The sequence below is a fragment of the Microtus pennsylvanicus genome, chromosome X (genome assembly GCF_037038515.1).
Source record: "Microtus pennsylvanicus isolate mMicPen1 chromosome X, mMicPen1.hap1, whole genome shotgun sequence".
Lineage (NCBI taxonomy): Eukaryota > Metazoa > Chordata > Mammalia > Rodentia > Cricetidae > Microtus > Microtus pennsylvanicus.
In genome coordinates, this window is record NC_134601.1 from 2,275,644 (window position 1) to 2,292,781 (window position 17,138).

General features: G+C 42.0%; 1 protein-coding gene across 1 annotated transcript; it reads left to right on the forward strand.

Moving 5' to 3' along the window:
- Nucleotides 1-10,575: 10,575 nt before the first annotated feature.
- LOC142841198 (small ribosomal subunit protein RACK1-like) lies at nucleotides 10,576-11,654 on the forward strand. The gene is given in 1 exon segment (XM_075957996.1): nucleotides 10,576-11,654. A coding segment is annotated over 1 exon segment (954 nt). The 5' UTR covers nucleotides 10,576-10,644; the 3' UTR covers nucleotides 11,599-11,654.
- The last annotated feature ends 5,484 nt before the right edge of the window (nucleotides 11,655-17,138 follow it).

Sequence of the window (17,138 nt, forward strand, 5' to 3'; positions counted from 1 at the left end):
TCCCAGTCTCTTCTATTAATTGACCCTCAATTTCTGCAGATCAACTTTTTAAGATTCTTCATGGAAGTGAGATCATATAGTATTTATGTCACATAATGGACTCCAATTTCACCCATGTTGTGTGTGACAAATGACAAGATTCCATCATTTTCCCGACTGAATAAGGTCTCACATATACACCATACTTTATGTATACATACATCAGCTAATAGGACTTAGACTCTTTCTATTTCTTCATTCCTTTCTGAGACACAGTGTCACTATGTAGCAGTGGGTGTCCTGAAACTTGCTATGCACACCAGGCAGGCCTCAAACTCATGAGTGCTGGGATTAAAGGCATGCACATGCCCCTGTTCCATTTCTTGACTATTGTGATTAGGGCTGGAATAACCGTGGGGACGCAGATGATTTCTCCTTGACTGACTGCTTTTATTCTCTTTGGCTATATTCCCAGGAATGAAATTGCCGGATCATATGGTGATTCTATTTTTGAGTTTTGAGCAACCTCCATACTGTTTTCCATAATGGCTGTGCTAATTTACATTCCCACCCACGGGGTGTAAGGGTTCCCTTTCCTCCACATCCTCTCTTCCACTCTTTACTCTTTTTTATCATACCCATTTTTAAAGAAACGAGGTAATACCTCACTGTGATCACTGTCTCCAGACTGTAGATATTGCCAAGAGAAATCAAACCTAGTCCATCTATAGTCTGTATACCTAAAGGATCAAGTAAAAATACAGTGTACAAGATGGAAGGAAATAATTTCAAACTGAATGCCGAGAAAGATCCCTGTATTTGAAACATACAGAACATATTACTGGCCAGCGAGATAGCTCAACTGCTGAAGCTATTTGTTGCCAAACTGCTGCCCTGAGTTCATTCCCTGGGACATGTGTAATGGAAGGAGAGAAATGACCCCCACAGTTGTCCTCTGGCCACCCCACTCCCACGCACAAACAAATTGGTGTAATTTTAAAAAAAATAAATGAGAGAGGGGGAGGGAGGGAAGGAGGGAGCAAATGCACCAGATAAAAGTATCAGGTTTAGAAAGAATGGCGGTTCAGCAGGTAAAAGCGCTTGCTGCTCTCGTAGAGGACCCAGGTTCAGTCCCCACCAACCACATCAGGAGGCTCGCAACTATCTGTAACTCTAGCTCCAGGTGGCCCAACACCCTCTTCTGGCCTCTGTGGGCACCAAACATATATATGGTGCAAGACATACATGCAGAAATGTGTACACATAATATAAAGATAAACGATAAGTCTTAAAAATATATTAGAAGTCAATTGTTTTATAAAGAGTCAGTTTTAAAGTAAAGGAGAAAATCGGTAAAGATTTTCTTTAAAGGCATCGGATCTTCTGGAACTGGAGTTACAGACAGTTATGAGTCACTATATGGGTGCTGGAACCAACCCTAGTCCTCCTCAGGAGCAATAAATGCTTTTAACCATTGAGCCATCTCGTCAGCCCCAATGTCGATAATTTAAAATAAGATTATAACAAGACTCAGTGGTAGAGCACTTACAAACAATATATGAGTCCATGGGTTTGATCAAACATCACAAAAATAAATCAGTATGTGTTTGTGAAGATACAGAGAGACTGAACCCCTCCTATCTTGTTGGTGCCGAAGTGTGACGGCATACTCATTTTGGAAGAAAATTAGAAGTCTCTTAACAATTAAACATAAACCTGATATGTGACTTCGAGAGTTCATTCCTTTGAGTCTATGACATGAAATAAAATATATGAAAATATATGACCATCTCAAGAAAAAGATGAGTAAGTGTTTGAAGCAATCGATCATAGCATATGTAGCTATCAAATGTTGAGTGAATAAAGAAAACACAGTATTCTGGACAGTGCCCTGAGACTTAGATTTATTTTTTTTTCAAGGGCCAGTATGTTATTTAATATCAACGGACCTCCAGAACACTGCAGTCGGCAAAAGAAGCCACACACAAAATAGCATATATTTTAGAACCTCTTTATTGTTTAATGTCAAAAAAGGGAAGCAGAGAGAAGAACAGGAAGTAGATCTGTAAGCCAGGACGAATGGTACAGACCTGTAATCTCAGCAAGGGAAACTGAGACCAGCCTGTTGTAGAGATTCTCTGTCTCAAGAAAGGAGACTCTGGGCTGGGCGGTGGTGGCGCATGCCTTTAATCCCAGCACTCGGGAGGCAGAGGCAGGCGGATCTCTGTGAGTTCGAGACGAGCCTGGTCTACAAGAGCTAGTTCCAGGACAGGCTCCAAAACCACAGAGAAACCCTGTCTCGAAAAACCAAAAAAAAAAAAAAAAAAAAAAAGAAAGGAGACTCTGGTCAACTAGGCTTAGTGGCGAAGGTGAATCAGTTAGGTCTATAAATATGTAAAAGATTTTTTAGAACAATAAGATTATCTCAAATCCATTACAATGATGATTATAGAACTTTACACTAAGAACACTGAATTAGATGATTGACATCAAAACATGGCAGAAGAGGTAGGTGGATCTCCAAGTTCGAAGCCCCGTGGTTTATAGAGCAAAGTCTAAGACAGCCAGGGTTACATAGAGGAACCCTGTCTTGAAAATGAGCACAGGCTAAGGAGTTTTGGCAGTAAGGCATCCATTAAGAGGGGCCCAGTGAAGCTACTATTTACCCTTTTCCCTTATGCTAAGAGAAAGTGACTGAAACCTTCCTGTCCAGCTCCTCCCTCGGGAGGCACTGAGCTCTTCAGTTTCTCAAAGGCTGCCTGATTTATCTTTCCATAGAACCTGGACCCATCTCTCACTTTCTTGACAAAACCAGAGCCCCTGCCGCCCCAGCACACCTTGCTGAGCAGAAGTAAGAATGTAATTAAGCCAGTACTCCAGAAGACCTACAATATGCATGAGACCACCACAGGGAGCTATAAAACCTGTATTATTTTATGTGTTACGTTGGTCACCTAACAAAGTGTTCTGGAGGGTCACCTGTTTTGTACAATATATTGGGAACTCCAGACAAGCAACAGCAAATCTCTTTAATCGGAAATTTAATCACACAAAAGAGCTGAGGGGTTGGGGGTAGGGAATATTCTGAGAAGTTAAATGCATGAAAAAGGGTTACGAGACTTTCAGAACCTCTATTTAAACTTATTGATAAAAGTGCTTTCCAGCCAGGAGGTGGTAGTGCACACTTTAATCCTAGCACTTAGGAGGCAGAGGCAAGTGGATCCCTGAGTTCAAGGCTGGTCTGGTCTACAGCATGAGTTCCAGAGCAACCAGAGCTTTGTAGAGAAACCCTGTCTCAAAAAAATTAAATAAAAAAATAAAGTTCTTTCCTTTACCATGCCAGTTCATTAATTGGAAAACTCTAATAAACATATGTAAACACTAATTATAAAGAAAAATCAAGAAACATAAAAACATGACACTCAAAAATGACACAAGACTCCAAAAACTAATCCTTTTTTTTGGTTTTTTTCGAGACAGGGTTTCTCTGTGGCTTTGGAGCCTGTCCTGGAACTAGCTCTTGTAGACCAGGCTGGTCTTGAACTCACAGAGATCCGCCTGCCTCTGCCTCCCGAGTGCTGGGATTAAAGGCATGCGCCACCATCGCCCGGCATTGGTTTTTGGGAGACAGAGTTTCTCTGGGTAACAGCTCTGGCTGTCCTAGAACTCACTCTGTAGATCAGGCTGACCTCGAACTCACAGAGATCTGCCTGCCTCTGCCTCCTGAGCGCTGGGACAAAAACCAATCTTAATGAAGCAGAGATGATGACAATTATAGAACCACTGGATGCATTCAAAGATATTCCAAAGACAGCAAGAAAGGGCAGAAAGCTTATTCAAAGAAACTGCATAAATCTTGGGAATGAAGCAGTCACCAAGACCAAAGAAAGCCAGCAGAACAAAAATGTGATAAATTAAATGGCAGTTTAAGTCAGACTCAAAATCAATGCACAGAGGGTTTTAAAAGCTCCAAGGAAAAATAACTTCTTCATGAACAAAGGGACTCTGTAAGACTATGTGGATTTCTCAGCAGAAATCTTCTGGTCTACAAAGGGGTGGCATTATGTATTTAAAGTGCTGAAAGAATTCTGGAGGCAGAGGAAAGAGGATTGCCATGAGTTCAAGGCCAACCTGGGTTTCATAGTGAGTAATAAGCCAGCCAGGAAGACACAGCACTATCCTATTACAAAGAAACATGATGAAGGAAGAACGCTGTCACTGGAGAATACTATATCCAGCAACATTGTCGACAGTGAAGGACAAATAAGGGCTGGAGAGATGGCTCAGTGGTTGAGCACTGGATGTTCTTCCAAAGGACACAACTTCAGTCACCACCACCCACATGGCAGCTCACAACCACTTGCAACTCCAGTTTCAGGGAGGCCCTCTTCTGACCTCCATGGGGAAGCAAGTGCACAAGTAGTGCACAAACATGCATGCAGGCAGACACCCATACATATATAATAAAATAAAATATGAATATATAAACATATAAAATAAAAGACATATAAAGACTTTCCAATATAAGTAAAAACTTGAATTCATCACCATACTTGCTAATAGCAGTTTGCAATAATAAATTAGTTCTTGAAGTTGGACCAAAGGATAATATACTCAGAGATCTGTCTGCCTCTGCCTCCTGAGTGCTAGGATTTAAGGTGTGTACCACCACTGCCAGGCCTAAATTTAAATTCTTAAATAATAAAAAGCAATTTTCAGTGTATCAAGGACTGTGAGTTTTTTCAGCAGGAAACGACGCTCTTTGCACAAGCCTGCTAGACTGACATAGACCCCTGGAACCTATGCAAAGGTGGAGATAGAGAACCCACCCCACAAACTTATTTTCTGACCTACACACACACTCTGTGGTATGGGCACACACATACACACCATCCATGCACAATAATGGTAAATTTTAATTGCCAAGGTATCTCAACACAAAAGTAATTAAGGAGGCAAAAGAATACGGTAAAAAATTGAAAGTGGGCAAAAATACAGGCGAGCTAGGGAGATGGTTTGTCATTGGTAACTTCAGCCCCTGGGAATCCCTCTTCTGAATTCCAAGGACTCCTGGGTATACACTCACAAATACACATAGTTTTTAAAGCCAGGAAATGGTAAAAAATAAATAAATAAATAAAAAGGTAATGAAATAGCACTTCTTTCCCTATCAATAATGTCTTTAAATGTAAGTGGTTTGATCTGCACAATTAAGAGACATCAAGTAAAACTGAAGGATCGCTCAGTTTCAATAATGTGCTTGTCTTACAAGCACGAGGGGGAGGGGCACGTGCTTGGATCCAAGTGCTGGTGAGGTAGTTAGAAAGGTCTCTGGAGCTTGCTGAGTAATCAAAATACCCTAATTGTGAACTCTGTGGCAGTTAAGAGACTCGATCTTGAAGAAAGTAGACAGCATTCCTGAGGGACACCAGAGGCTGTCCTCTAGCCTCCATATGCAGTCCCCCACACCCACCCACCCACCCACACCCACACACACACACACACACACACACACACCTACATATACACCTCACACACACATACACCTACACACACCTATATACACAAGACTGGAATTCATGAGTTGTGTTTATATATGTGTGTGTGTATGTTGTACATGTATGTATATATACAAGACACACATTCCGACATACAAACACACATACTTTTTTTTGAGGGGGAATGGAGTGTGGGGGAGGGGGAGAAGGGTAGGGGAGTAGGGGATGGGGGCGATGTGTGCGAGGAGGGGGAGGGAAATGGGAAAGGGGGAGGAGGCGGAAAATTTATTCTAAAAAAAGATAGAAAGCAATGGATAAAAAAGCAAAGTTCAAGAATATCTCAACATATGCAAAACAGTAAAAATGACTCTGCATTATAATGGAGGCTAGAACTCATCTGATCTCCTCATTAGATGTGGAGAGGCGTTTGACAAGATCTATGGTCATTTTATGGTAACACTTTCTTTAAATCCAGACTAGAAGGAAAACTTCTCAGCCTAATCCACTACTTTTCTATTCCTGTGATAAAAACACCATGACCAAGGCAGTTAACAGAAGAGTTGATTCAGTTTACAGTAAGGTTAGAGTCTATGATGGTAGAGGGAAGCCGTAGTGCCAAGAGGCTGGAGCATATCTTTGTCCACAAGAAGGAGGCAGAGAGAGAGTGCAATGGGAATGGCCTGAGGTTTTGAAACCTCAAATACACCTCCAGTGACAAGCCCACCTCTAATACAACCACATCTCCTAACCCTTCCCAAACAGTTCCACCAAATGGGGACCAAGTAATCAAACATAAAAATCAGATCATTCTCATTCAAACAATTACAAGGGTATATATGAAAAGTTCCCAGCCAACATCATGATCAATGGCAGAAACCAGAGCTTTTCTTCTAAGACCAAGAATAAGACCAAGCTGGGCCTGGCAAGATTACACAGTGGTTAAGAGCAGCTACTTAAGAGTCTTGCAGAGAACCAAAGTTCAGTGCCTACATCAGACAGTTTGCAACCACTGCCTATAGCTCCAGTTCTAGGGAATCCAACGCCCTCTTATGTTTTTCATTGGCATTCCCACGAAACACATGTTGCAGATACTCATACAGACACATAAATAAAAACAAGTCTCTTTTTAAAAGGATAAGACCAGATTGATAACTTTACTATGTCTATTCCATATAGTACTAGAAGTCCTATCCAGAGCATTTAGAACAGAACCCCTTGAATTTAGGGTTCACCCTTTAAAGAAGGACTCTGGCACACTACTGAAAATGTATGGCCTTCATCTGTCCTTTTCCAAAGGGGCATACCTATACACATTCTCCAGATTAACTGTACACTGGACGAAAGGAAACAATTAGAATTGGGGGACCAGTAGGCACTTAATCTACATAGACACTAGTTCCATGTGATCTAAAACATCACTGTGGTCCATCAGTCAGAGCACAGGCTTATAGGCATCAGAGGATTGTAATTTCACCCAGTTCCACCTCACAATGAGTTTAAAGAGTGCCTGAATCCATCCTGTAGCTATTTCCCTATAGAATGCATAATTAGAACAGCTGGAGAGACTGCTATATTTTTAAGAGTCCTTGCTGCTCTTGCTGAGGACCCAGGTTCAGTTGCCAGCACTAGTGCTGTGTGGCTCGTAACTGCCTATAATTCCAGCTCCAGGGGCATGCAATGCCCTCTTTTGGTCTCCATTATCTTGACTCAGAGTGTACCATTTAATGGGACATTAAAATTGTTTTTTTAAAAATGAAAGCATTTTTTAAAAATATTTATTTACTTATTATTATTATATTATATTATTATACAGTGTTCTGTCTGTGTGTACGCTTGCAGGCCAGAAGAGGGCACCAGACCTCATTACAGATGGTTGTGAGCCACCATGTGGTTGCTGGGAATTGAACTCAGGACCTCTGGAAGAGCAGGCAATGCTCTTAACTGCTGAGCCATCTCTCCAGCCCCCTAAAATTGTTATCTAGGGGACTGAGATGGATCAGATTACCAACATGCTAGCTATGCAAGCCTGGTGACCTGAGTTTAGAACCCATATTTCAAAATAAAAGCTGGAAGCAGTGGTGCACATCTGTAATTCCAGGACTTTTGTAGGAAGAAGGGACAGTAGACACATGAGGAATCTTGAGAGCCAGACTGGTGTACGCAATGCAGCAGAAATAAAGAGCCTGCTTCAACCAGGTGGAAGGACAGAAGCCACATGTAAAACTTGTCCTCTGAAAGCCAGGCGTGGTGGCACATGCCTTTAATCCCAGCACTTGGGAGGCAGACACAGGAGGATCTCGTGTGAGTTAAGGCCAGCCTGGTCTACATTAGTGAGTTCCAGGCCAGCCATAACTGTTTCAAAAAAACCAAAACAACAACAAAAAGTGGGTATGGTAAAATATGGCATTAATTTAAGCACTCAGGGGCTAGAGGTAAGCAGATTACTGAGTTCGAGACCAACTGGGTCTACGTATCAATTTCCAGGCCAGCCTGGGATGCATAGTGACACCTTCTATCTCTCAAAAAAAAATTCAGAATAAGAGCAACAAAATTTTTTTCTTTGACCTCTACTTGTACACCATGGCACATTTACACTAGCATTTACACACACACACACACACACACACACACACACACACACAATAATACATATTTTCAAATTTTTAAATTTTATTTCATGTATATGAGTGTTTCGCCTGCATATACCATGTATATCCCCTGGAACTGGAGTTATGGATAGTTCTGAGACACCAGGTAGGTGCTGGATTGAACCTGGATCTTCTGCAAGAGTAAGTGCTCTTAACTACTGCGACAAATTTTTAGTCCCCAAATAATTATTTTAAAAAATTGTTAGCAGCCCTGGTGGTGGTGCCACACCCCTTTAATCTGCCTCCTCTTGGGAGGCAGAGACAGATCTCTGAGTTTGAGGTCAGCCTGGTCTACAAATTGTCAGGATAGCCAAGACTACACAGACAAACCCTGTCTCGGGGAAGAAAAAAAAAGGTTAGCTGCCTACTTGGGGCTCTTCATCCATCTGAGTCAACATGCTAAGAGAGGTGTAGTGGGAAGAAGGCTGCTTGTTCGTCCTGGCTGCCCAGTTAGCTTAGACCTGAAATAATCACACAGAAACTATATTAATTAAATCATTGCTTAGCCCATTAGCTCTAGCTTCTTATTGGATAGCTCTTACATATTAATTTAACCCATCTCCATTAATCTGTATATCACCACGTGGCAGTGGCTTACCGGCAAAGTTTCAGCATGTCTGACTCTGGTGGCTCCATGGAATGCCTCTCTCTGCCTTTCTTCTCTGAGCATTCCGATCTGTTTTCCCCCCACCTACCTAAGTTCCGCCCTATCAACAGGCCAAGGCAGTTTTTTTATTTATTAACCGATAAAAAACAACACATAGACAGAAGGACCTCCCACACCAGGGAAGAACTATGGTGTTAGCTGAGGTGGCATCACACCATTATTCTGCAGTCAAACCCAAGTGTGCCGGAAGAGTAGGTAGTTCTTTGTACCTGCTTATGTTTCCATGTCCTAGAATTAAGGTAAATGGGGGATTAAGGCAACCAAACCCAGGAAGGACTTTTAAAGAGACCCTTCAGAATGGAGATTCAGGTTACTCCACTAAGCAAAGAATTGTGTTCAGCTGAGGTATCTGCTGAAGTCAAAAGGAACAGAGAACAGTGGGGAGAAGGTAGTCATGGATACTAGCTATAACTGAGAGGTCATTTACAGAAACGAAGACTATTCTGACTGTTAACAGTTAGGAATACATTTATGTCACCTAGTTTATGTATGAGCATCTTTGTTTTCTTTTGTTAATTCTGCATCTTGTAACAAAAATATATTGTAATCTTTTAGTATTGTTTTTAAAAGTGACTTATATTTTTCTTTATTGGTGTGAGTGTGTATGTGTGTATGGGAGAGAGAGAGAAAGAGAGAGAGAGAAAGAGGGAGGGACGGAGAGTGGTAGGGAGGGAGGGAAGGAGGGAGAGGGAGAGGCAAAGAGAGAGAGCCCAAGGAGGTAAGAAAAGGGTTTTGGATCTGTTGGAACTAGAGTTTTTTTTTGTTTGTTTGTTTTTTGTTTTTTTGTTTTTTGAGACAGGGTTTCTCTGTGGTTTTGGAGCCTGTCCTGGAACTAGCTCTTGTAGACCAGGCTGGTCTCGAACTCACAGAGATCCGCCTGCCTCTGCCTCCCAAGTGCTGGGATTCTGTTGGAACTAGAGTTACAGGCAGACAGATGTACAACACCAAATATGAATTCTGGGAATTAAATGGGAGTCATCTGGAAGACCATCAAGTGCTCTTAACTACTGTGTTATATCTCCAGCTCCTGTAATGCTTTTTTTTTATAGACAGGATTTCTCTGGGTAACAGTCCTAGCTGTCCTGGAACTAGCTCTGTAGACCAGGCTGGCCTCGAACTCACAGAGATCTGCCTGCCTCTGCCTCCCAAGTGCTGGGATTAAAGGCATGCGCCACCACCGCTGCCCATTCCTTAGTAATATTGTATTATTTGTATTATTTATATTATTTGAGTTATGGATTATTGAGTTATGAGTTATTGTATTATTTGAGTTATGGGTTATCAAGAAAAATAAATCTTAGTTGATAATTTTGCCTCCTCTTTTAGGCAAGGAGTCACCATATTTTAATTGAATATAATGTAGGAAGTGAATTTACAACCTTTTATTTGGAGATCATGACTTAATGGGATACATATGGGTATCAAGCTAGAAAAGGGTGGATTTTAAAGACAATTTTGTAAGATTTATTTATTTACTTTATGTATATGAGTGTTCTATCTCTGAGTCCCTGCTTGGGTTTCCCTTGATGATGGCAAATAAGCCCCCAACTTGATTCTGGTTAGTATTTTATGACAGCAGAAAAAAAAACCCAACTAGGACAATGATTGTTAAGCATCTTTCCTAGAGAAACAAGCTTGTTGCCATGTCTCGCCTCATACAGATTCTAGTGATCTGAACTCAGGTCCTACTATGTCCATAGCAAGTAATTTATCCACTGGGCTATCGCCTCACTCTGAGATCCTGCTTTGATGTAGGTACTTAATAATAGAACCTTTGGGCTGTGGTGCCTGGCTCCCTTTGCTATCCAGTGCCATCCTTGTCGCTCCGGCGACACTCGCATCAGCTGCAGTCATGACCGAGCAGATGACCCTTCGTGGGACCCTCAAAGGCCATAATGGCTGGGTAACCCAGATCGCCACCACCCCGCAGTTCCCGGACATGATCCTGTCTGCGTCTCGAGACAAGACCATCATCATGTGGAAGCTGACCAGGGATGAGACCAATTATGGCATACCACAGCGTGCTCTGCGAGGTCACTCACACTTTGTTAGTGATGTTGTTATCTCCTCTGATGGCCAGTTTGCCCGCTCAGGCTCCTGGGATGGAACACTGCGCCTCTGGGATCTCACAATGGTCACCACCACGAGATGAATTGTGGGCCATACTAAGGCTGTGCTGAGTGTTGCCTTCTCTTCCGACAACCGGCAAATTGTCTCTGGATCCCGAGACAAGACCATAAAATTATGGAACACTCTGGGGGTCTGCAAGTACACTGTCCAGGATGAGAGTCATTCAGAATGGGTGTCTTGTGTCCGCTTCTCCCCAAATAGCAGCAACCCTATTATCGTCTCCTGTGGATGGGACAAGCTGGTCAAGGTATGGAATTTGGCTAACTGCAAGCTGAAGACCAACCATATTGGCCACACTGGCTACCTGAATACAGTGACAGTCTCTCCTGATGGATCTCTCTGTGCTTCTGGAGGCAAGGATGGCCAAGCCACGCTGTGGGATCTGAATGAAGGCAAGCACCTTTACACACTGGATGGTGGGGTCATCATCAATGCCTTGTGTTTCAGCCCCAACCGCTACTGGCTATGTGCTGCTACTGGCCCCAGTATCAAGATTTGGGACTTGGAAGGCAAAATCATTGTAGATGAGCTGAAGCAAGAAGTTATCAGCACCAGCAGCAAGGCAGAGCCACCCCAGTGCACCTCCCTGGCATGGTCTGCTGATGGTCAGACTCTGTTTGCTGGTTACACAGACAACCTGGTCCGAGTGTGGCAAGTGACTATTGGTACCCGCTAAAGGTTCATATCAGAGTATTAGAAATAAAGCTGGCTTTTCTGACAAAAAAAATAGAACCTTTGTCGTAAACAGTGTTATGCTCATCCCATAGGTTTTGATATGTTTATATCTGACATTCATTTGTCTTATTGTTAATTAGGTATTGTTATTTAACCTTTTGAACCTTTTGGTTTTGTTTTGTTTTGTTTTTTATTTGACCCATTGATTGTTCAGGAATACATGGCTTCATTTCTTCTATGAATTTTCCAACATTTCTGCTGTTGATAGATTTCTAGCTCCACTTGCTGTGAATTCAGTCTTCTTAAATCAACTAAGAGTTGTTTTACGGCTTTAACATATGATCTATTCCAGGGCAATATTTAATGTGTACTTGAGAAGAATGTGGATTGTGCTGCTATCGGATTGAATGTTCTCTATTGTCGTCTTGGTCCATTTGGTCTAAAATATAGCTCAAGTCCATCATTTTCTTATTGGCTTTGTGTCTGGAAGATCCATCCATTGTTGAAAGCCCAGTATCAAAGTCTTCTACTATTTTTGCATAGTTGTCAGTATCTCCCTCATTCTTACTAGTGTTTAATATATGTAGATTCTATTGTTTTGTGTGCATATGCATTTATAGTTGCTATGGCCTTCTGGTGAGCTGAACCTTTTAACATTACAGGCTGCCCATCCTTGCCTCTCATGACAATGTTTGAATTAGAGCTCATTTTGTCTAAGTACTGTCACTCAGGTTCTCCTTCGGTTTCCATTTGCATAAATATCCCTTTCCATCATTTTACTTTCAGTTTCTGCATGCCCTTAAAGGTAACGTAGACTCTTGTAGAGAGCGTGTAGTTGTGTCTTTTTGTTATATACTTTCAATCACTTCACATGTCCCCTGGTCAGAGAATTGAATGCATTTATACTCAAGGATATTATTAAGGCCTTGCTGTTGGCATTTTAGTCATTGTCTTTTATAGATCCTTTGTATCCTTTCATCCTTTTGTGATGTGGTGGTCTTCTGTAGTACTGTGCCCATGCCTTTATCTCTTGTGTATCTAACATTGGTATGTTCCCTTTGTTATCACCATGGGGCTTACATAAATATCACACAGCTATATAAAAAAGCTATTTTGAACGAATAACTTTGATCACATAAAAAACCCTCCTACTCTCTTATTCCCCCACAAAATTTTCTCTTTTCTTTGTCACGATTTAAATCTATTTTATGCAGTGTATCCACTAACAAATTATAACTGAGGCTCTTAGGAAAATATGAAGGTACATCCTGTCCCACCATATAATTGAACTGAGTATGTTCTAGGACCCCGCAGCAAAGCTTTATTAGCATTACTCGGTAAATTAATTTGTCAGTTTCTCCAGAAAATTAGTAGTACATTTTCTCTGATCTTTCTGGGAAAAGCACAATGCTTTCTGTTTTCTGTTGAAAGCAAAGGTTATCAGAGGTATAGGCTGCTCTAAAAGCTGTTTTCCTGTCTAGCTCCAATACTAGCGAGCCTAGGAGCCCATCCTATTATTGGCAAGGAGCTGCATCTCATTTATAAAAATCGCTGCTCTATAGAGAGGATTAACACAATGTCGTCAGTTCAAATGCTCTAGCTGCTGATTTTAATCTCATAGGCTTGTGATTATGGCATTTATTTTTACACCGAAATGAGAGACTATGAAGACTTAGGTTTCTGTGTAATTATTTCTGCCAACTATTAGGCTAATCAGTAAAAAGAAAATCACGACTTCACTTATTTGTTGAGAATATTGATGGGCTTCCTGCCAGTCCAGTAGCAATTACCTCACATTGCCGTCTTGCCATCTGACAGAGTTCTGTTTATTGTAGCATATGAAGAAGTGTGTGCTGTGTGACGGAGTGATGTGTTTTTCTTTTTCTTAAGTGGTAAAGAACCATAAACAAATACTTTATATCGTGACTCAGTCACCAAGAAATTAGGTCTATCATAATTTGAATGAGAAATCAGATACCAGGAAGCAGAGGAGCAGTGGCATAGCACAAGGTTTTATTTTGTTTTTGTTTTTGTTTTTTTGAGGTTGAATATTTATTCAGGAGGTTGTGGAGGGGGAAGGGGGAGAGAGAGAGAGAGAGAGAGAGAGAGAGAGAGAGAGAGAGAGAGAGAGAGAGAGAGAGAAAGAAAAAGAGACAGAGAAGGGGGGAAACAGAGAAGTGGGGAGAAAGGCAGAAGTGAAGCTGCCTCTCCGAGAGGAAGATGGAAAAGCATAGCACGAGTTTTTATGAATGTGGAATGTCATGAAATGTTCCTAGCTAAGGACAGGGGACATAGGACTCCAGACTCCAAAACCAGGCAATAATGAGGGTTAGATCTTTACAGGTATCCGGGTGGATACTGAAACTAGACTTCTTCCTCAACCGTCTTCTAGCATCACATTGTAAACGCATATTTCACCTTGGGTTGGAATATAGGTACATGCTTCTAAGAGTCTGTTTCTGTCAGTCTTTAGTTACTTAATGTGTATGTATATTTTGCCTGAATGCATGCATGTGCACCGTGTGCACTCCTGGTGCCCATGGAAGTCAGAACATGGCATCAGATCCCCGTGAACTAGAGTCTCAGATGACTGTGAGCTGCCGTGTGCCAGGAACGGAACCCAGGTCCGTTGCAAAAGCTGTACGTGCTCTAACAGTGGGAGAACCCTGCAGGTCCCTAGCTGGCTTTTTATGTAATGCTGAGAACCTGAGCCCCAGAGTCTTGCGCTTGCTGGGTAAGCACTCCAGCTCCAGTCCTCAGAGTATAGTTTCTCAAGGCCTCAAAGCTTACAGGGGGGGGGGACTACAATAATCCTGATAAAATAGTTTAGGAAATGATCCAAAAAGTTGAATCTTAGCAATTGTAGCAGCTGGACGATCCCTTTTTTAAAAATATTTATTTACTTATTATTATTATATTATATTATTATACAGTGTTCTGTCTGTGCAGGCCAGAAGAGGACACCAGACCCCATTACAGATGGTTGTGAGCCACCATGTGGTTGCTGGGAATTGAACTCAGGACCTTTGGAAGAGCAGGCAATGCTCTTAACCTCTGAGCCATCTCTCCAGCCCCTGGACGATCACTTTTAAGCTTGCAAGTTGCTTTTCTTGCCTTTTTGTTGTTTATTTGTTTTTCAACACAGGGTTTCTATGTGTAACACCCTTGGCTGTCCTGGAACTCACTCTGTAAACCAGGCTGGCCTTGAGCTCACAGAGTTCCGCCTGCCTCTGCCTCCGGAGTGCTGGGATTAAAGGCGTGCGCCATCACTGCCTGACATTTTTAATGCTTTTGAGGGTGGTAGTGGTTTGGGTTGCTGAAGTCCTCGCCCTGATCACCTTAGTTTCTAGACGTTTTCCGTAGTGCTTTGCTTCCCTTCTCAGGGAGAGTACTGAAAAGACTAGAAACACAAGTGTGAACATTACCTGTACTTGAAACACCAGAGCCTGTTCCTGGCAACCCCGCACAGAATTATTTGGTAGTCAAATTGTCTTTGATGCTGCACTCTTCCTGCTATCTGGATTTGGAGCCTCGTGTGGATCTTTATCCCTACTGCACAATGTTGCCTGCTCCTAGACGCTCAGCTACCAAGTTCTGACATGGCTGCATCTAAGTCCCGTTGTCACTGAGTCTGTTTGCAAGCACCTTGTTTGTGTCAAAATGAGTTAGAAGCACTCGAGCAGCAAGATTTCTGTGACAACTAACAATCCTCACAGGAACTACTCAAGAAATGAAGAGGGAAGAACTGAAGAAGTGGTCGGCGGTTAAGTGCAATTGCTGCTCTTGCAGAGGCCCTGAGTGGAGTCACAGTGGTCACCATCAGGCAGCTCCTAACTACCGGTACCTAGAGCTCCACAGGGTCTGATGCTCCTTCCGGGTCTACATGGGCCTCCTCCCCACACGTGCATGTACACACAGACACAGACAGACAGACAGACCCAGAGACAGACCCACAGGATATAAAAATTAAGAGCAATTTTTATTGCATTTTATTTATGACAAGAACGGTTAAGTGAGTGACAGACATTTCTACCTCATTCTTCTACTTGTTTCTAAGCACAATTCCAACTTGGAAAGTTCCTATAATCATACAACCTAACTGGAATAATAATGATGAAATGGATATCATTCACTGAATGAACACAAGGTGCTTGTCATTTTATATAGGACCATGTATTATTAGTTCCATTTTAATGTTAAAGGACGTGAACACCAAAGAAAGGCAATATTTGTATACCTCTCCTGCAGCACAGCAGGAATTTAAAACCAGTTCTAACTGGATTTGATAGCAAGAAAGCAGTATAAAAATTTCTAACAATGTCTTCCTTCAGTAATAGGGACAGCCTATGACATTTGGGTCAAAATACCCTGGAGAAGTTTATAATTTTTTGTGGACTTCTCTGTGTAGCCCTAGCTGTCCTGGAACTCACTCTGTAGATCAGACTGGCCTCCTGAGTTCTGGGATTAAAGGTGTGCACCACCACCGCCTGGCAAGTATCCCATAATCTAATCCCATAATAATCTAATAATCCTAACTGGCATAGGGACTGTGGAGGTGGCTCAGCAGCTAACAGTATGGGCTGCTCTTCCACAGCACCTGGCTTTGGGTCTCAGCACCCATTTTCGAGATTTCATTCAGAGCTGCCTGTAACTCCAAAGCCAAGGGTCTGTTGGCTCTGGCATTGGAAGGTACCAGCACCATGTATGCACACACACACACACACACACAGTTAAAAAATAAAAAGGAAGCTGCTGTCTCAATAAGCACTAAACATCCAACATCAGTGCGTTGGAATGAGTACAAAGGACTATTGTTTCACTTTACGCCCACCATTTCTTCAGATGTGAGGACAGCCAGCTAAGCTATCAAAAATATAAAGAATCAGAGACATATTTTCTTGCCTTTTTGTGCTTCTGTAATAACATAGTGAACATGGGGTAATTTATGAAGAATACGGCTTTATTTCCTACAATCTGAAAGGCTGGGGAGTACAAAGCTGGGGGTGGACCTCATATCTAATAATGCCATATATACATGCTAGGAAAAGTAGAAGAGCGGGCCCAATTTGCTTTTGTGATACCACTGTCATGATAATGAACTCACTTCTGGTATAATAGTATTAATCTATTCATGGGAGAAGACTTCCCGTCATCTAATCATCTAACTGTATTCACACAGTTGCATTAAGGATGAAGTTTCATACACAGCATTATATTACCAGTGGAACAAAATAAATTAGCTAACATTAAAGAAATTCAAGGGTTGGTGCGATGGCTCAGTGGTTAAGGACATTTGCAGCCAAGGTTGATGACCTTGTCCACTGATGTCCAGGTGTGCACACCAATCCTCCAGAAAGCACATGTGGAAAAAGCTTTTTGGAAAAAAAGAAATACACTAGTTCCTTTTCTCATCACTGTGATATAACAAGAAGGAAGTTAATTGGAGAAGGATTTGTTTGGCTCGTGGGTCAGGGGCAAAGTCCATCCTGTCAGGGAAGCTACACTGGCAGGAGTGTGAAGTGGCTGGTCATGGGGCTCGCA